Below are 23,703 nucleotides of genomic sequence, written 5' to 3'. Positions count from 1 at the left end.
AGAATACTAAAACTCCTCCTGCAGAGTTGTGTGTGTGTGTGTGTGTAATTAGGTTTTTTAGGTGTGTGTGTGTGTGTGTGTGTGTGTGTGTGTGTGTGTACACACACACACACAACTCATATGGGAGAGAGGCCAGTTAGGATAATGGCACAGTGGATAAATCTCCCACAGCAGGCCTGTGTAACACTGGAAGCTGTTTTTGTGCGTTAAGCCCTTTTAGGGTGATTTGTGAGAGTCAGCGCTCGCACAGTTCTGCCTAGCAGTGCTGCTCTGACCCCCCCCTCTTATATCAGCCTAGCCGCGCAAATAGGCCAGGGCTGGTTAATGCTGGGTCAATAATATGGGTCTGTGCCGGAGAAGAAACACACAGAGACTTAACTTTTTTCTCTGTTAAACACAACGTACATGTCAATAAGAAGACACCGGAAATACTAAAGGTGGTCATTATTCCTGGAGGAGAAAATCACTGGTGTATATGTAGATTTGCCTGTGTACTTTCCTATACATGTCCTGTGTGTATGTGAGCAAGAGCGAGATGGGGAAACGGCTGCATTGATTTGGTTTTGTTTGCTGAGTACTTGGAGCAGAAATGTAAGCCTTGGGAACACCTGGAGAGAGGCGAAGATTGGAGAAGAGGTGGTGGTGTCAGCTCTGCTATTGGCTCTGTACCAAGCATACATGCATACATACATGCATGCACTCACACACACCTCAGATGTGTGAGGGCAGCCTGGGATCCCAATCAGCAGCACTTAACAAAGCTTTCCTCTTTCTCCCTTTAATCGCAGGCTCAATTTGTCACTAGGGTGTCCAATTTCTGATAAGCGCTTTGACTCAGAGAGGCGAGGTGGGTGTGGGGAAGAACACAAAATGGATGCACCTGCTAACAAATGAAATCAACCACTCCATCTTCATTTCCCCCTTTTCCGCCAGCTGCAACAATGCTGCCACGCTTTAGCTTTCAGAACATTGAGTTATTTCCCACTAAACTGGGAGAAGGCCTGGCCGACTTACAGTTAGATAGTTATAACGTGCTTGAAAATCTGATTTTTAAACCCCTGACAGGTAACTTGGCTCATTTCCTTTTTCAGATTTGAAAGGAATTTAATGTAGAAGGCTAATTGCATAATTTCCTCTTAGCCACAGCATATTCATAAATCCATTATTTTGTACGAGTTGGGAATATATCAACAAATGTGGTGTCAGAATTACAAGGCTATTGTCATTTTTGTCAGGACATAGTAGTTCATAAGTAATATTGATGCATATTTCACTGTACATTAAAAGTCTTGGTAGTACATCAGTTCAACACAGCTCATCTGTCTGTTGAGGTTTCTAAACAAACAGATGAGCCGTTTTTAAGTTTCTAAAGCAACTTAGAAAAACGGCTGACTGACGTATGACGAGTCCTATCACTGCACATACCCAAACACACAGATAGTAGATTTACAGTAGTGCGGTATCTTTATATCTCTGTTGTTCTTACCATGCTTTCTTAGTCCAGAACCAAACCCCACAGTCTGGCATCTGACACTGCAAAATGTGACTCAGCACATTGTTGTCTGGTGCGATGTGGGGATATGCGAAGATAACACAGATGTGGCACCACCGAGGAGATGAAAGGCGCTTGAGTTATGTGATCTGATGGTTACCAGAAGGCTGTCTCTTCCATGGTGCTTTCTTGCATTCCTCTGCTCCTCTTGTGTTTCTCTACAGTCGCCATCTGACATATCTAATACAGCACGCTAGTGTAGTGTGACTCTAGGAATGGCAATGTTGGTCTTTTGGTCCATATACAACTTTGGTCTAGACTGAAATATCTTAGCCATTATTGCTATGAAATTTTGTACAGACATTCATGGTCCCCAGACTTTAGTGAGCCCTTTACTTTTTATCTAGTGCCACTAGCAGGTAAAAGTTTTCACTTATCCACTTACTCTATAGATTGGCACTAAATTTAGTTGAAATATGGTTCCACTATGGTTCCCATATGATGTATCCTTATGACTTTGGTGATTCCCAGACTTTTCCTCCAGCACTAGCAGGTTCACATTTGTGGTTTTAAGTGAACTGTCTCAACAACTATTCAATGGATTTTGGAATTTGCTTCCAACTATCAAGTCAACTGATTTTAATTACTCAGAAAGTGCTGAGAAAGAACAGGCCCAGCCACTGAACATTGTCATGGATGATTTTAGAACAGCCGCTGATTAATTTGACTCGTGTTAATCATTAATTACTGTGAGATGTATTAAGAGTGTGAGTAAATCAAATCCTGAGCTGCTGCTTCATGAGATCGTTGCTTTGCTTTTCTTTTACTACATCAGATCTTTTTTTTTTTTTTCTTCCCTCGAGTGGTTTAAGACTGTCATGTCTGAGAGGAGGCTGGCTTATTCCTCACTGAGGCATGCCCAGCTTCTGGCTGCACTCTGGATGGATTTGCAGCAGATAAATAAATAACTAGGCTGGCACCCCTCACTTTGGATCCCCTCTGTTTTGGCAGGCCATCCACACAGGTGTAAACATGTCTGTCAAACAGCACAGCCAGGGGCCCCGGCATTTTGGCATTCATGATGCCACGCATGCGGCACTGCCAGCACTTTCCTGTTTGACCTTGGCCAGGCTTGACATGACTGAGCACACTTAGCTCTACCTTCCACATTTGTAGAGCTCTTCAGGAAGCCACGTGGGCTTAAGTGTCTATTAGTGAAACTGACCCTAAGTTGAAGAATGGACCTTGGCTGGACGGGAAATAGCCATGACATAGGCAGGCCAGGCCCGGACACTCATTGCCCAATATTTTCTCATCCTCTTGTCTCGCCACCATTACTGTCATCATCTCCCCTGTGAGGGGCTGTGGACATCATCCAAACTACTGATGTAAAAAGTGGAGGAGTGGAGGAATGAGGTCAGTCTGATAAGAAGAGTCCTCATACTTTGGAAGTGTTTCCTTTTCTCAGTTTCATGGGACACAGCTCCTCTTAAGAGCCCGTGTTCTCATTGTGAAACCGACCTTCCGTAACTGACACGTATGCAAAGATTTAGCCGATCCAGCTGTGGACTATGCATTATTCTCGGGGCATGCTGTCTCTCTCCGCTCCATATCCACCATCTCACCTCAGGGAACTGTCACTTTTTCATCAGTTTAGTTACTGAGCGTTCATACAGCCTCCCAGTTGTTTCGCACACCCCTCCCTCTCTCTAAAGAAGAGTAGTTTCAAGTAGCTGTCTTCCCCTCTCCCACACTACTGCAGCAGTCTCCATGTTTGACAGTTTTATCCCATGCAACTTGGAAACCAAAAATCTTCATTTTTCACCTTCTTCTCACTTTTCTGGCTGTCTCCCGCTCTCTCGTCCTTTCTCTTTTTGGTGTGGGAGAACAGTCCAGGTTGACGAGGGGTCTTTGCTGACTGGAAAAGCAAACGGCCTGTCCCAAACGCATCTGGGATGTGCTGGAGTCATCAGGATCCATTGTGTGAGACTGTGAACCAGCCTGTCATAGCCTAACATGCCCGTGGCCCTCTGCTAGCAACAGAAATCTTTTTCTACCTCTTGTTTGTAAAACCTGATGGGCTAATGAAGGCCATACTGTCATTTCTTAACGTGTTCAAGAGCCAAGGCTTTTTCCCCTCTTTCTTTTGACAAAACACTCTGGCTTGGTATTCAAGGGTAAAAAGCCGTTCTCCTTTTTGCTCCTTTTCTTTCTCCACCTCCTATTCAGAGACTCAGCTTGCAAAGAAAAGTAATTTCACTCTCTGTCCCTGAGAGAATCAACACAGTGAAGTTGCATTGAATTTCCACTGCAACATTTTTTCTTGGCTCTATTTCAGACCCATAACCTGGGGGTAAACATGCAATTAAAATAACAGCAGCCCGCTTTCTCCTCCACTCTCCTGTCCTTCAGCCGTTAGCACAAGCAATGTACAACATGGTGACTTGGTTCTGCTAATTGCTTTAGCTTTTAATTGGTATAAAAAGCTGTTGATATTCAACCAGCAGTCAAACATACCTCCTCACTTTTTTTTTTTTCATTATTGTTTTTCTCCACTAATATTGTTATATGCTTCTCCTTCTAATGAGCCTATTTTTGGTTCTCAGTCCTCTTTTCCTCCTGCATTACCACTGGTGGATATTTTAATAAATGATTTCCTATGCAATTACCCTGATGCAATTCCCAAAAATATCTAGCAAATGCAGATCATAGTTGATGAGGATTATATTGATCAAAAGATTCTGCATGAATGCAGTCAGCTGGTCTAATTTCCGAAATGGCTTCTGTCTATCCTGTTCCTTCTTCTCGTCTTTGCACTTTTTTTTGCTTTCTTTTTCTCCTTCCCCAACGGAGGAATGAAAAGAAAATATAGGTCAGCTTTTATGGGAGCAATTTGACACACGACACAAGCCATGATGCACATCATTCGCTCAAGACCTGCTTTGTCGGCTCATCTTTATTTGTCTATAATGAAAGCCACACAGTTATTTGCACACTTTTATTGCAGTTCTGTAAGTAGCTAGTGGAGACTTGCCGAGTCACGGGGGCCCCCTAATACTCTGAGAACCCCCGTGGTGTCCGTCTGCACGGGGCTGATAGTGTGAGACGCCTGGCTAAACTCCACCAAGCCAATCCCTGCTCCACAGGCCGGCCCAGCTGCCTCAGCTTGGCCTCTACAGACGCAACTCTGTTTCCACTCAGGACAGGAGGGGCTGTGTCTCTATAGCACAAAGGATACTAAGCCACTGGGGAAGACACCTATTTGCCTGAATGGGTGAGTCAAGCCCTATAGACCAGACCAGGATAAACCCCCATGGTGGTCAGAGGGCAATTAGGACTGAGCAGAAGCCAGCAGCCGAGCTAGTCACGTGCCGATTAGGACCTAAGGAGAGGCACCTCCAACTGTAGTGAGCTCAGTCCCTGCCTGGACTTGGCACTCTATCAGGTGTAGTCATCCTGCTCCTGATACAAATAGTCCATGTGTTGAAAAAGCCTCTGTGGAGGCGGGTGCCTTTTGTATAAAGCGGCAGTGTTTGGCGTATGATGTATATTTGAAGTCACTGTGGCAGTGGTGCTGATAGGCGAGTCAGTAGACGTCGGGCTTCTGTCTGTTGGGTTTCATCTCCTTCTGCGCTGCGCTGCAAAGCAGAGTGTCAGCTGGGGCATTACCATAGGCTGACCTTTGCTGCAGCACTCCCCACTGCACAGCTTTCTGACATTCAGGGGCGCTGTGGGGGAGGCAGGAAGGGGGTAGGCTGATGGTCTGTTGGCTCTTTTTTGCCTGTAGTGTGTTGATGTGTATGTTCTTATAACAAATGCTGGTGCCCCCCCCCCCCTCCACACACACACACACACCATGTCACTCTCTTGCAACCGTTTTGCTTTTGAAAGCCGTAGCAAAGGCACTGTTGTATTTGATATTTAGTTTCCCTTCACCCCAAACCTGCCTGTTGTCAAAGAGATTGCTGTTATCGCTGCGTAAAATCTTGGCACCCTGATAAATGAGAGAGAGCTGGAAATCTTGCCTGCTGACATCAAGGCGCTATGTACCTAAAAATCTTTCCAAGGCCGAGGGAAAAGAATAACATATCAGGCCAATTAAAGTTAATGCATGGTGACACGCTGAATCGAGGGCAGGGATTGCTGCCATATGGCGGTCCAGGCTGTAAATCAGAAAGCAAGGGGAAGGGAGGAGGGTGAAAGGAGTGGGAGGCTGGGCTACAGAAAGGGTGACGCAGCATCAGCAACACGGAACACCCCCCAAATCCTCAGATCTGTCTCGAGACTGCAGCTCCACCACCAACCTGTCTCCCCCTCTCTCTACCCTTTTCTCCCTTCCTCCCCCCTGCCGCCCTACCCCTGCAGCACCCCAAGGTGCAACACACTCAGGTATCTGTGTAGAACTGGCAGCTTCATTAAGGCTTGTTTTTTCTCCTATCGCTGGGAGGATTTAAATGAGCTGTCATCCTGACCTTTTTGAGCTTCTGCTTTTTAAAGCAAGTTCAGCCCCCCACCACCACCCAAAACCCGCCACCCGTCTTTCTCTCTTTCCACCTTTCTCTCTCGCTTTGTCACTCTTTCCTCCACTTGTCTCTTCTCCCTGCAGGGGGGAAGACACTTTTAAGCCATCACCCTGCGGCAGACAGGCATGCCAAGGTTGTTTTGTGGGTAATTGCCTCTCTCATAGACGCTGTTTGTCTGCGCACACTTGCCGCCCTCTTCTGATTCCACGCAGCAAAAGGGGAGGGCACGGACTCTGTAGGCTTAATTTGCTCCCTGACTGTTCTTCAGTGCTGATTAAGCAAGCATCTGTGGTGTTTTGAATACAGCAGTAAGCCAAGTGGAGCATGGCTAACGTTTTCTCCCTCTCTATTACATCAGGTTATTGCACAAAGTGGCAGGCATTTATTGGAGCAGTAGCCCTGTTTATTCATTTCTTTTCTCCACAGCCCCAGCCTGCTCCATTGTTTAATGTCCCCAAAATAAAGGCCTCTTTGCGCTCTAGAGGACTGCAGTATCGATCAGAGACTCACTAACTTGTCAGCGCCAGGCCTCTTGAGTGTGTTCTTTTCGAGTGTACAGGAGTCATTAATTTCCTCCGCCATGGTCTGGTGGAGGCGGAGAGGTAAAGCGCAGGTAGCAGGGCCCAACTAGCTGACTAACATGCAGGGTGAGGAAGAGGAGGGACTGAGTCGATTTAAAGCTGCCTGCCCCTCAGGCCCAGTCTGCCCGTTTTACTTCAGCTGTTTGATGTTTAATTGAAGTTGTTATTGGCATCAAATGTCACCTTACCTGATGCTCCAGGTGTGAATCAGTTTCTAATTGAAAGGTAACTATGTCTCCCTCAGCCCTGTGCCTCCAGGGACCAGCCACAGAGTTCCATTAGTCTGGACCCAGCCTCTGTATCACCACGCACCATGTGCTGCCTTGCAGTTATGTCTGACTGCTGACCTCTCTCCCTCTCTCTTTCTCTGCAGTGTGAGGAGAAGTGTGTGTCCCATGTTGCATTAGTGTCTGTGTGAAATGCTGGCCTGTCTGCCAGGGCCAGGTGACCTCCCCCTCCAGCTTCTCCCCCACACGCAGATGAACACTGGACTTCAGAAATGTAAGTACTGAGTTCGGGACACACACACACACACACACACAATTAACTACCACCACCATCCCACACAACAAACCAAGCTGTTACAATCCTGCTGCCCGCCCCACGTCAGATGCCCATGCCAACCCTGGCCTGGTTGTCTTCTGCAGCTCTGTGTTAAAAGCAGAAAGGGAGCGAGAATATTTTTGTGCTCCAGGACCATAGATCTGTCTTCAAGGGAAATTAGGATGAACTGGGCCATTAATTTGCTGATTAATCCCTCCCTCAACGCTCCTGAAGAGTCAGCCTGCCACAAAAGTGTGGTCCTGTGTGCGTACCACAACGCTGTCGCCACATTCATGTGTTAGATTTGACCGTCTCGGTTGCTTTTCACCATCAGGAAGAGCCGGTTACTGTCAGACTCGCAGACAGATTGCGGCTGAGTGGTTTTGCCCTTATGATCTTGTAATGTGAGTGAATTTCAGACGCAATCTGCTGCCCCGGTTTAACAGCAGACCAGTCAGAGCTGGCCCAGTTAATTCAATGTGTTTAAATTTCTCAACTCAACTGCTGACAAACTTGGACTCTTCACAGTGTGAGGAGCAGCAACACAAATGGAGAGCTGAAGTCAGCATTCACCAGTGAGAGACTAACTGGCTCTGACCAGTGAGATTAATGTATGACAAACTGACAAATGGAAATGCTAACCATAAGTCAGTGTTGTTGTCTTTGAACTAGTGTTGGGCGATGTGGCCAAAAATTTACCACAGTAAAAAAAGATTATATCTTTCAATATCCATAATTATCAGGATAAATGGCTGAATAAGGCTGCTTTTTGAGTGAAAGCTGAAGAAACTATACGGTTAAATGTGGTTTGGAACTATTCTTTATGGTTACATTTGTCAAACAGTGGATCACTTAGCAAATCTGAGGTAGAACCTTCAAAACAATGATATGACGATATTATGATAAAATCTTTTTTCAATCTTTTTTTTGTATGAGTAAAATAAGTAAACTGTTTTTTCAGTCAGTTTGTTTTCCTCAACAAATGAAATATCTTTAATGAAGTGCTGATTCATTCGTGAGTCAGATGAATTAAATCAAACATTTATTAAACAATTTTTATTTTGAGGAAAAGTATATTGCAATAGTATTATCGTTTTCTTGCACAGTCCTACTTTGATAAATCATTGAAATGTCAGTTCACTTTTTAAATACAAACAAATGTACTTTCGCATTTTGTAATAATGTGTGGTCTCAATGATGCCTGCACAGTCTTACTTGCATATTCTCCACCATCAGTTTCTTTTGCTTCTACAGTGAGCTTTTTAGATATATTCAAAAGATCAATCACTTCCCAGACATTGATTACAGCCCATCCAGTTGGTCAGCTTTTATTTATTCAATCATAAAAAGTCTACAGTTCATTTTCCTCCTGCCTGTTTCTCTCGGAGTGGAAACTCGGCCCCAGCTTGACCCATTTCTGCGGCAGTTTTTTGTTTTTTTTTTTTGTTTTTTTTTTTTTGTAAAATGCTCCAGCTCATCAAGACTGTAATTTCAGAATCACAGTAATCAGCCAACCCCCAGGAGATCAGCAAGCGTGAGGGAGTCTGCTAAGTGCCAACGTCTGTTGCCTCACTCAGGCAGGCTTGTGACATGGTGCAGCCATCAGCTACACTACTTCTCTGCTCTTCCTTTATGTGACACACTAAGACACATCATAGTACGAGGCACAACTGGAGTTCAATTAGTTTTTCTGCCCAATGCTGTAATCCATTTTTCTTGATGGAGCGTGCATCTCACAGCACGGCCGGTCCTAGAAGTGTGCTTTCAATCTATTTTTTTCTCATCGTCATTCTCTTAAAATGCTTTTCATCTGCTCTTCAAAGTACCTTTCACAGACACTGTGTTACATCAAAAGCCGTGAAGCTGTTTTTCATTTAGACTAAATCACTTTTATCAAGTCAAGTCCCTTTTATTTATATAGCCCAATATCACAAATCACAATGTGCCTTAAGGGGCTTTACAATCTGTATAGCATGCAACACCCTCTGTCCTTAGACCCTCGCTTTGAATGAGGAAATGGGTGCCATAAGGAAAAGTGAACAGAGAAAATGTATACACTCTCAGGTCTACTATCCAGCCCCTGTAGATCACCTTCTGCATGTCTGCTCCTGCCACACACAGCTAGACCTAGGCCTCAGCCCTCATGTAAGACTCTGCCAGCTCTCTCCTGGCTTTCGACAGGACTCGTCTCTGCAGAGCCCCGTCTTTTACCAGGCATGGAAGATCATTTGACAGCTTAACTCCATGAGAGATGTGCTTGACTGCTTTTAGGTGAAATTCATAGACTAGTTGTCACTTGAAATCTTTATTCAATACACTGACAAGTTCCCACAAAAAAAAGGCTCAGATGGAGAGTTTACATAATTAGCTCCAATTTGTGTTCCCATTTGCACTATCCTTTTAACTGCTCAGTGCACTCTCATGCTGCGTCTTGTGTTACAGAATCTTGTCTTTGACACTTTCCCCTCCCTCTGTTTTCACCAAGAGCTCCAGATCACCATGCTCGCCTTGCTCTGCCTTCTCTCCTGCGGGTGAATCTGTGCATAGAAGAGACATTTAAAGTTACGAGCTTGCAGGTTGCTGTCAGAGGCAAGGCCAGAGCAGCTGCTCTATTTTTCATCAGGGAGTGACTATTAACAGATGATGGCTGTGAAATGTAAAGACTGTCAGAGGAGTATATCAGAAACACAAAAAGACAGTGGGGTCAAGAAGAAACTGGGTTATACTCCTGGAGCAGTCAGAGGTAGGATGACTCAAGTACCACAAAGTGGCCCTTGGTCCTCAGTTCTTACAGGCAGAACAAACAGCTGGGCCACTTGGCTGATTTTCATACCTCAGTCCCTGCTGAGATCAAACGCAACCATCTTTTCTTCCTCTCCTTATAATATTTTTCATTTTTCAAAGGTCTTGATCTATCAGCATGGGATGCTCTGCTCAAATGTCTGTAAAAATGAATGGAGGTGGCGTCATGTGGGAAACTAAATTCACATGTCTAATTTGACGCCGAAGCATCAGCAGACCCAATTTCCTGCTCTTGTGTGAAAATTGCAATTTATAGCAGCAAGATCCCCTGCCCCCTGCTGCTTAAACCTTGTTCAATAAAAACAGTAGTTTGAATAAAAGAAACCCTAATTAGTGCCTGCTGACTGTGCACTTGTGTTCCAGCAAGCTAGCTAGCAGCGGGGTAATTAACGCATGGCCAGACTGGCCTCTTTCCCCTGTTCCCTCCCTGGGAAACGTGCTTAGCTGGAGATCTAAGAGATGACATGCTCGCAGCCGCCTACAAACTTCACTCATATCCTCATTAACCCTCCCTTGATGCTTTAAGCTCTTCAACTAATCCAGGTTTCAGGTTAAGGTTGAAATGCTAATAAGCTACACTTGTTTACTGGAACACATAATCAACATCTGCCAGAACCCTTAAACGGACGTGAACAGCAAGAGATCAATTTTATCCACTTTTAGGGAAAACTACTCAATAATTTACCGATTTCATTACACATTTTACAGCAGTTCAGTTAAACTCGCCATTCTGATTTGCTTTTTTTTATCCCAAAATGCCTGCCTAAGCTTTGTTAACAATGTATAATCCCTTTTCTAATTTAATGGATTGGTCAGTTTCCAGACACCGACATTGCTTTCTTTTGCTACTTGCCTGAGTCTTACAACTTAAGTATAAAACTCATTACACAAGTGCCAGTGGCAAGGTAATAACACTGAACACAGTTGCTCGCTGCAGTTTTTCTTGCTGCATTTCTCAATCCAAAGGAAGTGAAAGCTTTATTTCCCTGTATCTTTAAAATTGCACATTGTTCAATTTCCCTAATAATTAACAAAACTATTACTATTACACAAACCTTTTATATAAATGAATGATTCATTTCTGGCATTTTATTAAATTTATACATCTCATTATTTATAATGTCCTCAGAAATTTATTTTCTCCTAAATATTCATATTAACAGTTTTATTTGGGTCTATTGTATGCACAGTTTGTGAAAATATGACTTAGTTGTTCAAGTCTGACCCCAATTAGAAACCTACACAGAAACAAAAGTTGTTCATGTCTGTTGAAGCTCTTTAAGTGAGACTGTTTAGATCAATAAGTCTTGCATACTTGTAATAATAACCTTCACTTCCCCCTTCCATGTTGGCTCAACATGCACCTTTATTTCCCCACACAGCTTGTCTTTATCCTTGAAAGGTGTTGTTACATTTAAAGTTACTGCGGTCTGTAACATTCATTCATGCTGTCCACCATCCTGGTTTCATCTAGAAGATCTCATTCCCATGAGAAGATAAAAGCTGTTTTATTTACTGCCACAGCTGATGGTACTCTTCCCACCTACTTACAACCTTTTCTACAGCTACAATGACATGTGGTTTTGACAACAGTCTCACAATCTGTAAATATATCCTAATAACTGATAGCAAACAAGTTTCATTTATGAAAGTGTAGCTTTAGTGCTTAAAGTTGTACACATTGTATGCTAAGTGTAACCTGTTGATACCCTGAAAACTGGGTATGTTTGAGTCAAACTGCTTTTGTCTTAGTTTAGTCTGCTTCAGTGTCACTATACGAAACCCCATTTCCAACAAGGGAATTAATCATTACCTGTGTTTGACAGGTGAAGTCCATCCTCAGCATGTCTGTGAGCTTGTGTGCAAGTGTTCATTTATCTGTGTTTGCTTACCCTGGCATTTATTCAGCGACAGACATTAGGCCTCAGTGATGGCGGGTGTCGAGCTCCAGCTCCTTGGCCCAGACCCCTGCATTAATGAGGCTGCCATCAGCAGGCTGAACACTTAGTCACAGCCCCCCCCCCCTCGTGTGCCGCTCCAGACCGGCCCCGCACATCGCTGCCCATTGTTTCCTGTTCACAAATAAAGCGGGAATTAATTAGCCAGTTGGCACAACTCTTGGTGCAGCCGTGTCAGAGCTCACGGTTCAGCTCTGTGCCTCATCCCTCAAGCCCAGTCGGTCTGCTGTGAGACTGAGCATAATGGCCACGGCCGCATGAAACCACAGACCTCTGCCAGCAATCCCGACATTTCAAATTACTGCTCACTCAACAACAGAGAGAGGTAGCCTGTATGCTGTATTACCAACATCTATTTTACCTGAACCAAAGAGTCCCCTCCTCAAAAATAATGAAAGAGTAAATTAAATGTAGCTCAGTCACTATTCAGACTAGTGATCCTTCCCACAGATCAGCTTCACTCATGTCCAGTCCGAAAGCTGTGTAAGTAGGTCAGACTGGCGGGGCCGAGGTGATGGGAACAGTGAGACAGAGGAAAGCGGGGAGAAGAGCCTGTCATGCTCTAAAATGATTATCACTGACTTTTATTGTGTTAGTCAAGAAAGTGGAAGTGGGCACACTGAGTTAAAATGAAACATGCAATCACATCCACCCAGACTGAAAATGGGCACATTATGTAGAAGACACTGACACATGAACCAACACCTGCATGATCCTGTCGCACATTTTAAACAGGCTCCATAAAAGAAACACACCTTCATGCTCACAATGCATAAACACATAATCATGTTCACATTGTCACTTTGGCATTGTTAAATTTAGCCATGGTGCTTAGCAGGTGTAACAAATGTCTGCGAGCTGAGGCCTGAGAGGTGTTCCCGCAGATCAGAGACGCTGCTGCTGTGTCTGATTACTTGTCTGCTGTCATGGAGCTCTGCTCTCTGCGTCTATCTCTTTCTTTCCTTTCCCCCAAAGCAGCCACAGGGGACCATCGCTGCCTTGCTCATTCTTTGTTTAGTTTGTATTTGAGTAGCAAACAGCGCAGCTCTCCCCCCAAGATGCATACTTATTGTCTATTGGCCAAATGCTACGTCATTTAAGGCCACTAAAAGCCCCTGACCTCAAAGTTAAAGATGCCACCACAAAATTAGATTTTAGACTGGGAATGTGTCGGCTGCAGTAATTCAGCTGAGAATGAGATTGGCAACCTCTCTCTTTGTCCTCATGAGATGGGAGCTGTGAGGGTTTTTAGGAAAAAAACAGAGGGATGGAATATGAGAGCACTGTCCAATTCAGGTTCCTCTCAGCTGCTCAGATTACAACTGATGTGCTCTTTTGTGCCATGTACACTTCTACCTGGATTAAGTTGTCTCTCTTATTGTGCTTGTCTCCCCACTCTCTTCATCCCCCTCAATTCTGTCTCTTCTTGCTTTCTCTCTGTCTCACCTCTGACCTGTCCTTGTCCTCCACCCTAGGGGACACCACACAAAGGATGAGATCCGCTCCGTTTCCAACCCCTGCAGAATTGGATGCATATGCTAAGAAGGTTGCCAACAACCCACTCACCATCAAGATCTTCCCCAACAGCGTCAAGGTCCCCCAGCGAAACCACGTGCGCCGGACAGTCAACGGGCTGGATACTTCGGGCCAGCGCTACAGCCCTTACCCTTCCTCTCAGGCTAGTGCCAAGACGGGCCTCCTCGCTATCGTCAAGGTGCCCACAGTCAAAGGCATCCTAAAAGATTTTGACGGCACCCGAGCTCGCTTACACCCTGAAGTCATCATGAACCCTCCCTCCGGGCGCTACCAAGTGGCTTCGACCAGCACTTTAAACCACCACCCACCTCTGCCGAACCTTCCCCGCCTCCAGCAGAGCTTACCCCTTCAACCACAGGAACCGCCTCAGACTCTACAGATGCCCCTCCCTCAGCAGCAGGGTCACACCCAGAGCCTCAGACACCCTCCCCCCATGGCCCATCCCCCTCAGGGCCCACCCAGACTCCAAACTCTGTCTCAACACCCAGCCCTTGGCCACCCACAGGGCCCCCCTACCGTCATGCTTCAACAGCAGCACCTTCAGCAGCAGCAGCCGCCACCTGGCTTGCAGGGGAGCAGAAAGCTGCCAGATGGCGACGTACCGCCTAATGTTACCGTCTCTACCTCAACCATTCCACTCTCCATGGCCGCAGCGCTGCACCAGGGCCGCCAGGCCGACCTGAGCACCATTGTGCATCAGATCAACCAGTTCTGCCAAGCTCGGGCCCAAGGTGCAGGAGCCACCTCCATGTGTGAGGGCCAGATCGCCAACCCCAGCCCCATCAGTCGCAACCTGCTTATCAGCGCCTGCTCCAGGGTGTCCATGCACAGCAACCCTGCCACCCCTGGCTTCCCCCCACACAACTGCATTATTGGTCCTCAAGAGAAAGCCACCGCCCCAGTGGGAGCTCACCCACCATCCAGCGTGGCTGCTATGAACCACTTGCCTTCCAACCACACTGATCTCAAGCAGCAGCACCACCTGCAGCAGCATCTGCATCCACAACAGAATCTGCAGCACCAACAGCTACAACAACACACACAGCAGCAGAAAATGCGCTCTTGGAATCAACACCAGTTGGCTCATGTACCCCACATTCAGAATGGTGCGACCCACCTCTGCAAGCAGCCTTCCAGGGACCCTGCCTTCCATTTTAAGGGCATGGGCTACCCTGCAGAGGTTTGTGTGGGTCAGCCTTACACACTGAAGCCTCCCGTAGAGAGGCCCACTCCCTCTCCCCCTGTCAACAACAGCTGCATGCCCGGTCCCATGGCCCACTACACTAATGGTCACTACTTCCAGTCCCACATTTGGAACAACAGCATCTTACCCACACCCAACAGTGACAGCTCCGGGTCTCAGGACGTAGCCATGCCATTCCATGGTGCAGGCCCAGGGGGGTGCACCACACTAGACTGCGGGCCTCCTGGGGCTCCCCAATACAGGCTAGGAACGAGCTCCTCCATCTCCTCCTCCGCCCAGACTAATCTGATGCAAACAGCAGATTACTTGGGTGGGGACTTCCAGACGCCCTACTTCCGCGATCAGAATCTAGGGTTGATGGGCAAGATGCACAGGCCTCCTCTGAGCAGGGTAGGTCCAGAGGTTGATGATGGCAGAACCGCTCTCATCCAGCTCCCAGGGTACAGATAAGCTATGGCCTTGTCTACACAACAGTTATCAAAACCCATTTGTTTAGTCTTAAGAAAGGAAACACATGAATAAAACTAAATTGATAACTTAAACAAGTGATCTCTAATGTTCAAGAGGGTAAATTCATATATTTAATGAAGAACAGTAGGGGTTTTTTGTTCTTTTTAAATAAATCTTGCAAGTGATCAATTGCTGCTTTAATTTTTGTTACAAGTGCTTTTACCTGGCACTATAGGGAACTGTTTCATGTGCATGTGTATACACATACATAACATCTGTACTGTGTGTGTCATTCCCTCCTTTTTCCTCTATTGTCTGTGTGCCTGGGTCTTAACAGATCCTGTGTTATTTCTATTTCAGAACTTTTTCGTTTTCTTATGCATGTAAGAAAGACGAAAAACAGATCCCTCACTGAAAAACAGCAACATCTACTAATGGATGTTTTTTACAGGGTCATGTCTGTCAATTTTCAGCTCTGACTAGTTTTATTAGACAAGTGACTAATTTTCATTTTCGTGTTTACGTTCAAATCTCATAGTAACTTCAAGATAAAACATAATCATTTGAGGACAGATCCTGTTTCAGTGCAAAGCCATCAGACACTGGAGACTATGAAGTACAGCTGGAAAAACAAACTTGCGGTATGCACATGTACACAGAAGTTTTATTCTTTTGAATTTAAATGTAATTATTTATTTGTATAATAGGACTATTCATGACTGATTCATCTCTGTCAGTTAAGGAAGCATGTAATCAGGTTGTTTGTACATAGTAAAGATCCAGCTGGGAGCAAATATGATGAAAAGGTGATGCTCTATCCTGCTGAAAATGCTGCAATGAATTCAGGTGTTTAAAAAAATCAACTTGTTGTCAATGCCAGGAAGGTTTGGCAACAAGATTGTGAAAATGTTTAGTGCAGAAAAAGTCACGAATTAATCATACCTTAAAATGGCCAAAGTTGGGTTAACAAGGACACAGTTATGAAGATGTGCCATTTTATGTTTGTTTCCTCTTCAGATCGTTTTTGTAACCATGACAAATGTATTACTTGAATGTTGAGATTATTTGTTTTGCAGGTATTGAAGGGGATGGGGTAGTTACGAGGTCAAAACTCTGGAGTAGAAGAAATAATAGTGTTAATAATGTCCTGTAGAATTGTCCCACGAGCCTAACCAGAGTTTTGATCCTGACAGCAGGAACTTAAGTGAATTAAGTTATGTGTAGTTGCTACTGATTCTGATGTGAAGTCTGCTTGAAAAGACCAAATTGATCACTTGCAAGATCACTTTGAGGTAAACAAAACTGACTTTTAAGTGAAACAGCAAATGCATTGTTTATTTTATTGTACACTGGCTTACCTACTAGACTACTGTAACTTTAAAATTGAATGATTGTGTGTGAATGTTGCCTGCTGCTGTGGGTAGAGTGAAGGGGTGTGTGTGTGTGTGTGTGTGTGTGTGTGTAAACAGTGATGCCCATGTTATTTTCACCTAACTCCCTAACAGCCCGTAAAAAGCCTTAAGTGTTTGGTCCTTGGACTTCCCTTGAAAATGAGCATGGTTTTAATGAAAACCCCAAATAATGAGAAAGAAGATTATAAGGATACACAGAAACAGCAATTTTGTCTTTTTTTTCTGGTCTTTTTATTTTAATAAAGTTTTGTTGAATAGACAGAGCATTTCCTTAGAGATTCTTTATTATGGAAAGCAAGAAAAGGAGTAATATTTTGTAATTATATATTTTAGCAATGTGTAGTTACTGAGCTGTAACATTTTTTTCCCCAAGTTTCAAAGTTTGTTTGCAGTTGTGACTATTTATAATACTTGATTTGCTTGTTATTTAAATTTTATTTTCTTCTTTGTTTCTTGTACTATTGCTGTGAAATGGAAGAAGGTCCATAAGCCTTTCTTTTGTGTCATTCTGTACGACAGATAAGAGGCAAGAGTGTGAGAGTTGTGCTACTCTTTTTGTAATATTGTAATAATAAAATAAAGTTCTAATTTATGCTTTGAAATGAGTCGGCACCGTTGTTTGGATTATCTGCAACATTCATTTAAACTGACACTGAAAACAGGTGACCGTTTTCTCCTGTCCCATTCATTCTGCGTGAGCTCAGTCTAGGAGAGATATAGTAACTATTGTCATCCTGTCTGACAGTTGAGGTAGGTCACTATTCACACATTTGTTTCTTACATTATCAGCCTCACGAGTGGCTGAAGGGTTCAAAAAGCGCATTTAAACCACGTTTAATTTGTAACTGCGACAGCTAGTGCTGTAGGTGGTCTTTGTTGCACCAATTGGTGTGCTTTCATGCCATTTATCTGAGCCTCCCACTGCCAAAGAGAAACAGGAAGTAGAGTAGACAAAGGCAAGCTGTGAAATCCGCAGGACTATCTGGCTGCAGAAGATTTAGCTTGTCTGGCTGTGATGAAAATGGGACTTGTATAAAGGGCGCACAGCGGGGCGGTGGGGGGCAGGATCAGCACCTTAGTGATCAGTATTACTCCATGAAGGATTTTGAGCGATGCCAGAGGTGCCGGCAGGTTATGGCCTTCGTGGAGAGAGGATGTGCATCCTGTTCAGGTGGGGGCAGAAACCTTTGCATTATATGTTTAATGTATTTCAAATGCATTGGCAATTAAGCAGCCTTCAGCTTTGATAAATGCACTTTTTTTGCACCATTATGTCAGAAAAACACATTGCCTCAAAGACTATTACTATCATAGACTACTATCAGTTACTCAAAAGGACGTCACACATTTAGCAGTTCAGTTTCTTGGGGAAACTTTTGGTGTGAATGCCTTGTTGCTTGGGCCAGTCAGGCTGAGCAGCCGGGGTTAAGCGCTCTGTTATCTTTTACACCGGTGTGGTGCTGATCTCTGTGGACACGTGTGATTGCCACCTCTGCCGCTGACTGCCCTCTATTAAGTTTCTCCAGCTCCTCCCTGTGGACAAAGGAGGAAACGTTACTAGACACAGCTTACTCTCCTGACGCAAAGAAATGCCTAAAAAGCATGTTCTAATAGAAACTTAAGAGTCTGCGTTCATGTTTCTGCACCTCTGTTGGGTGTGTTCAGCAGGGTGTCTGAAGCAGGCTGTTGGACATGATCCCAGCAGCCAGGATCCTCATTGATTTTGCCGAGGTTGGTGTTCCATTTGTTCCAGTTGACTTCCTCCACTCTGAGATGACAAGAGGACACATGCTCCAATTACTGTCTGCTGTGTGATGCATCAATCAGCTGTCAGAGATGGCAAATTAGTGAAGAACACAGTGTACACACAATCGATCCTGCTCATACAGATGCATCTTTTGTTAAATCTTCAAGCCTAAAACCTTTGTTTCTGCATTATTATTATTATTATAATTATTACTTTGCTGCTCAGATAATCATCCTGTATAGGTGAAACCGTTTTGGAAAGTCGACATGTAAAAGAAATTAAACTTTATAAGAAAAGCAGACCCTGTCTCACAAACAAATCCAAGACCTGACCATACCAGCCAAACATGTAGGTCAGATGACAACAGTCTCTATCACAGCATCTGTCCTATCACCAGGAAACCTTACACAACCATCAAGTATTATGGACACACATGCATATTTATGTCTTATCCAGCACAACTGGACACAAAATAATCCTCTGCAGTAGACATATGAATAATGTAGCCAATTACAAATTATGTCTCTTGATGCTCCTACTCTCTGCTTGAATGCAATTCCCCAGGTTTACTGTGCTTCAAACAGTTAATCCAGTGAAACAATTTTAAGAAATGTGCACCATTAGTGCATTCCATCATCTAAAATTTTGACATATTAAAATTAGATTTGGAAACAAAGCCCCTCTAGCAGACAGGGTCTCAAAATTACATGACAAGACAATAACCATGCTGCTCTTTGAGGCTGTACTTAGGCACAGCAGTGCAACTGAATGTTTGCATTTAGCATCCTTACATGCTCAGGACAATGCTAACATGCTGATGTTTAACAGGTATACTGTTTATATAATTCACCATTATAGTTAGCGTGTTAGCTTGGTAACATTTGCTTATTAGTGCTAGACACAAAGTACATCTGAGGTTGATGTGAGTGTCATTAGTTTTTAGTATTGGACAAATTCAAAAAGTTAAGGGATCTGCAAAGTTATAAAAATTCACTCTGAGGAGGACGTGATGTCTGGACCGTGTAATATTTGTTTGGACGTTTCATTCAAAACTACAAATGTCAACCGCTTGGTGGCGCTACAGGAAAAGTCAGGGATCAACAAAGTCGTTACAGAAGTGATCTTCTGTGGAACATGAATGTTCATTGCCATCTATGGACCAAGTGTGGACCAACCGACTGACTGACATTGACATCCCACTAGTGAACTGAAGTGAGCCGAACATTTTCAAAGTTCACTTTGTAAGTTTTAGTGGCATCTAGTGGTGAGGGTTGTGAATTGCAACCAACAGCTCGCTGTGCATTTACGTTCTCCTTGGATGGTCCGCTTTCCCGAGTTGTGAAGTCACTCTCCCGACTTTGGTGTGTTCAAATGCTCTTATGTCAGAATGTTGAATCAACATAGACACTACTACAAAGATGTGTTGGATTAGGATTATCAGAGCACATAAATAACACACAGACATCTACAATATCTTATATCAATTTCATTTCTAAATCCAACAACAAAAAGGCTGTGAAAACTCACCATGTGGTCCTCTTTTGATACCTTTATATAATATAGACTACCCCTGGCAAAGTTTTTATTATTTGTGTCTCCTTAAATATTTGAATACTGTTCTGTATACTTCTTTATTCCTCTTTTTGCAACAAAAGATTTAAGGAGGAGAAAAATTTGGATTATTCTGACACTACTTGAATGCACCATCAGTCACCGCTCACCCCTCCCTTTCCAAACAAGCTACGGTGGCCGACATGCTCTGTCGCCTCTTGTGCTAAATAAGACGTGTGGTCCTCCATTTGTCCAAATTTCACTTCTCTTTTTACTTCTAATAAACCAGACGACGACTACTACTACTACTACTAATACTACTGTTTCTTGTACGTATTCAACATAGCGGCGAGATGTACTCTGTGTAGCAGTTTGTCTGTTTGGGCTACTGTAAAAACATGGTGGCAAAACATGGTGGCAAAACATGGCGTCGTCCATGTAAGTGGACCCACAGTGTATGTAGATAGAAATGTCTCATTCTAAGGTAATAAAGACAATGGTTAATTAATCACCACTGAAACATAGTAATGTATATTATATTGCATTTCTGCAAATAGATCTAGATCTAGAATATTACACACTGGGCCTTTAAGTTATATGTGCTTTAGTGGTGCATATTACCAAAAACATGTCTGATTGTATTATCCCTAAACTGAAAGTAGCAAACCTGAAACACCGGCGGCGGTCAGCTCCAAGAGCAGTGCAGAGTTTTATCTCCACCCCACAGCGAAGCTTCTTCCTCAAACAGCAAGACAGTCTTTTCTCCATGTCCAGGATAGTGATAGCCCTCTGAAAACAGTCACAGCACCTCATCAAACCACAGCAGCCTTGAATGGACACCCCCTCCACCCTCCACCCTCCTGGACGCCTCACCTGTAGCTTCCAGATGCAGGCGCTCTCCATGTTGGTCTTCTCCACAGTGTGATTCATGAGGGCGATGAGCATGTTGAGAAGCAGGATGTAGGTGAGAATGATGTAGCCGATGAGGAGCATGTAGAATATCTCCTTGTACTGGTAGTCCTGGGTGAACTCCATGTCGCCCATGCCGATGGTGAACTTGAAGAGCTGCAGCGTGGTGTAGGAGATGTTACTGAAGCTGGGTTTTAAACACTCCTCATCAGGGTTAAGGGGACCATAGAGACGCGTCTTCTGAATTCCAGTGGTGTTTTTTACGGGAGGCTCTATGAGCAGGGTGACCACCGCTTTGACACGAGAGAGGAAGCAGATTACATAAAGTACGCCCTTCATTCATGGTATGTTGACAGTAGCAATGTTATTTGAAGTGTATGTCCTTTTTGTTCAGGAAAGTCTTTAAAACCTGGTCATAACACTACTTTTGAAATCAATACAAGTAAAAATCTTGATAATATAATTTTGGGAGAGTAGCAGATGCCTTGAATGAATCTTTTCATTTACAGAGGAGAAATACCTGCTGAAAATCCAAAGAGGAAAACGACATAGACAAAAAGAAAACGCAGGATATCGCTGAGGATCATCTACGAAGAAGAAAAGAGACACAAGGCTTCAGGGATCAGGTTGTTCACTGTGATGTTCACTGTGGTGCTGAGTGACCTGTGTGGAATACCTTCTGTATCATGATGCTGTAGATGCCCATGTGTATGTCGCCCCTGGAGTAGTAGAGCAGGTTCACCCAGCTGAGAGCAAGACAAAGTACCAGGAAGCCGAGATACTCCTGCCGCCCACACAGATACAGCCCGGCTGAGACCAGGAAGAGGACGCCCTGCACAAAACTATCAACAGCAGAGAAGCCACTGTGATCCTGCACAGCTGTATGATTGTGATTTATAACAATGCAAGTGTTTACTTTAAAAGGCGAGGCTACAGTGGAGTTGAACTGATATGTTACTTTACAGTATGTGTACAAAAACAAAATGACATGTTTTAAAGGAAGAAATCATCCTCAAGTCATGTGAAGCCATTAGAGTCTGTGATCTTCAATAAGTCCCAGGAGATATGTGGTGATTAAGCGAAGTCTTTTATATAGTTCCTATAAAAAGTATGCCATATTAAATCAAAGTAGATTTAATGTAGCTTTTTTGACACTGATCAACAAAAAGAATCTCTTTAATGTCAAAGTGAACGCAGATCTCTACAAAGAGATCCAAATGAATTACAAATTTAAAATACAAATTACTTGTTTCACCCCCTTTAATTAGACATACGTATCTAATCATAACTAACTAATCATACCTGGTGAGGCCAAGTGGTTTTAAAAGTCACAAAATGTGACACAGTGTAATCAATTTGAACAGTTGACACAGTTCAACAGTTTGAGCAGTTGAACTGACTATAAATAAATAAATAAATAAAAATAAAGTGTATCTGGATGGTCAGGTTTTTGGTGAGTCAATATGGTGGCAAAATCTACACCATGAAGACAAAGAAACACTCCACGCAAAACACTGCAAAAAGGTGACTGGAGAACTGTAAGAAATGACAGACTCAACTCGGTTGATGCTGTCAGTTAAAGGGTTCCAATAAGCTCCCTTTGTAATCAAAAACACATAGGCACATACATCAGTGTGTTTTTTCAGTGTCCCAGCGTTCATTATTTTTGGCGTCAAGTGACCAATATCCAATAAGATGCTGCCGGGGTTCACATACATGTCCATCAAGCATTGTGCTTTTGAATGACGAGTTACTCCCCAAACTGTCCTTTTCTCAGGCTCCACTGTGCAGCAAAAACAATTCTTATTGTAAATCGAGTCAGTTAAAAAATAGACTGTGACTGTTAATGTAAAAACAACTGACATGTTTTCATGATGAGCAGCAAGAGAGGTGGGTGTAACTGCCTGGGTGGATGAATTGTAATAGTTTCTTCTATTCCAGTTTTTTATCCATTTTTTCCTCATTTTATTTCTTTTAAATTCATATGTCAGTTAACTGTATTCATGTAACCTGGTAATTTTTTTATTGTTCTGTACGAATTCCAAGAGGGTGAATACTTATTATAGGCACTGTATGTAAACTTTATTCTACGCATTTTTTCTGATTAATGCAGTGCAACACCCCTTGAAAATCTTGTTTTTGCTGATCTATAATTGTAATTAGTCATTTAACTGACGCTTTCAGGCAAAGAGACTTACAATTGCTATGTATGTCAGAGGTCGCACACCTCTGGAGCAACTAGGGGTTAAGTGGCTTGTTCAGGGACACATTAGTGGATGTGTTGCAACTGAACCCTGGTCTCCCACATCAAAGGCATGTGGCTTATCCACTGCTCCATCACCACCACCCATAGAGTGTGTCAGTACACCGTTACATACAAGGTGCCACAGTGCACATTTCAGACCAGGTGAAACAGAAAATTTTGAGAGGGCAGTGAAATACTGTTTCTTTCATTTATACACAGTTTGCTAGTTGATGCAAGAATAGATTTACATTTAAAGGTACTCCTGTGGAGATTTTATTCTATTTTACTTATTTACAAACAAACAAACGGGGCTCAGAAATGTTAGCTGCGCTCATACAGCATGTGGTGCGGTCCACACATGATTTACGTGAATGACTAATCATTCATGCAGCACACCTGGACACACCACCGCTCACTGAACAGAACTCTGCCTCACTGCCACAAACAACTGTCTCCACCTGCTGGCATGTAAAGCCGTCTGCTTCCAGTGCTGTTCCACAGACTTCTATTCCTGTCATCATCACGCATTGACCAGTAAACCGAAATATGCACATCCCACACAGAAATAATAGTAATCTCTTAAGGATTAGGACAACTGCACCAACTCCAGCACCCAGAACAAACTCATTTAAAATGGCTCTCTTCAATGTGAGATCACTGTCAAGTAAGACTTTTATCTTAAATGATTTTATCTTGTCTGCAAATCTAGATTTTATGTTTTTAACTGAATCCTGGTTGCAAATGAATGAC

The 23,703-nt window shown here is 43.6% G+C and overlaps 2 protein-coding genes across 7 annotated transcripts in view; one reads left to right on the top strand and one right to left on the bottom strand.

Moving 5' to 3' along the window:
• fam222ba (family with sequence similarity 222 member Ba) overlaps nt 1-17,103 on the top strand; it is a 29,514-nt gene extending 12,411 nt beyond the window's left edge. For all 4 annotated transcript variants that reach the window (XM_046039372.1, XM_046039374.1, XM_046039375.1 and 1 more), the window contains exons 2-3: nt 6,970-7,097; nt 13,375-17,103. In XM_046039372.1, the coding sequence (XP_045895328.1) occupies nt 7,016-7,097; nt 13,375-15,089 (1,797 nt within the window). In that variant the 5' untranslated portion in view covers nt 6,970-7,015 and the 3' untranslated portion in view covers nt 15,090-17,103. The remainder of the gene's footprint in view (nt 1-6,969; nt 7,098-13,374) is intronic.
• Nucleotides 16,727-23,703, bottom strand: part of trpv1 (transient receptor potential cation channel, subfamily V, member 1) — a 16,813-nt gene continuing 9,836 nt past the window's right edge. For all 3 annotated transcript variants that reach the window (XM_046039371.1, XM_046039368.1, XM_046039370.1), the window contains 6 exons: nt 21,385-21,550; nt 21,229-21,295; nt 20,673-21,001; nt 20,467-20,588; nt 18,148-18,269; nt 16,727-18,034 (listed from right to left, as the gene is read on the bottom strand). In XM_046039371.1, coding sequence (XP_045895327.1) covers nt 17,946-18,034; nt 18,148-18,269; nt 20,467-20,588; nt 20,673-21,001; nt 21,229-21,295; nt 21,385-21,550 — 895 coding nt within the window. In that variant the 3' untranslated portion in view covers nt 16,727-17,945. The remainder of the gene's footprint in view (nt 18,035-18,147; nt 18,270-20,466; nt 20,589-20,672; nt 21,002-21,228; nt 21,296-21,384; nt 21,551-23,703) is intronic.

This window comes from Micropterus dolomieu, linkage group LG23, assembly GCF_021292245.1.
Source record: "Micropterus dolomieu isolate WLL.071019.BEF.003 ecotype Adirondacks linkage group LG23, ASM2129224v1, whole genome shotgun sequence".
Lineage (NCBI taxonomy): Eukaryota > Metazoa > Chordata > Actinopteri > Centrarchiformes > Centrarchidae > Micropterus > Micropterus dolomieu.
This window is presented reverse-complemented; position numbering and strand designations above follow the sequence as displayed.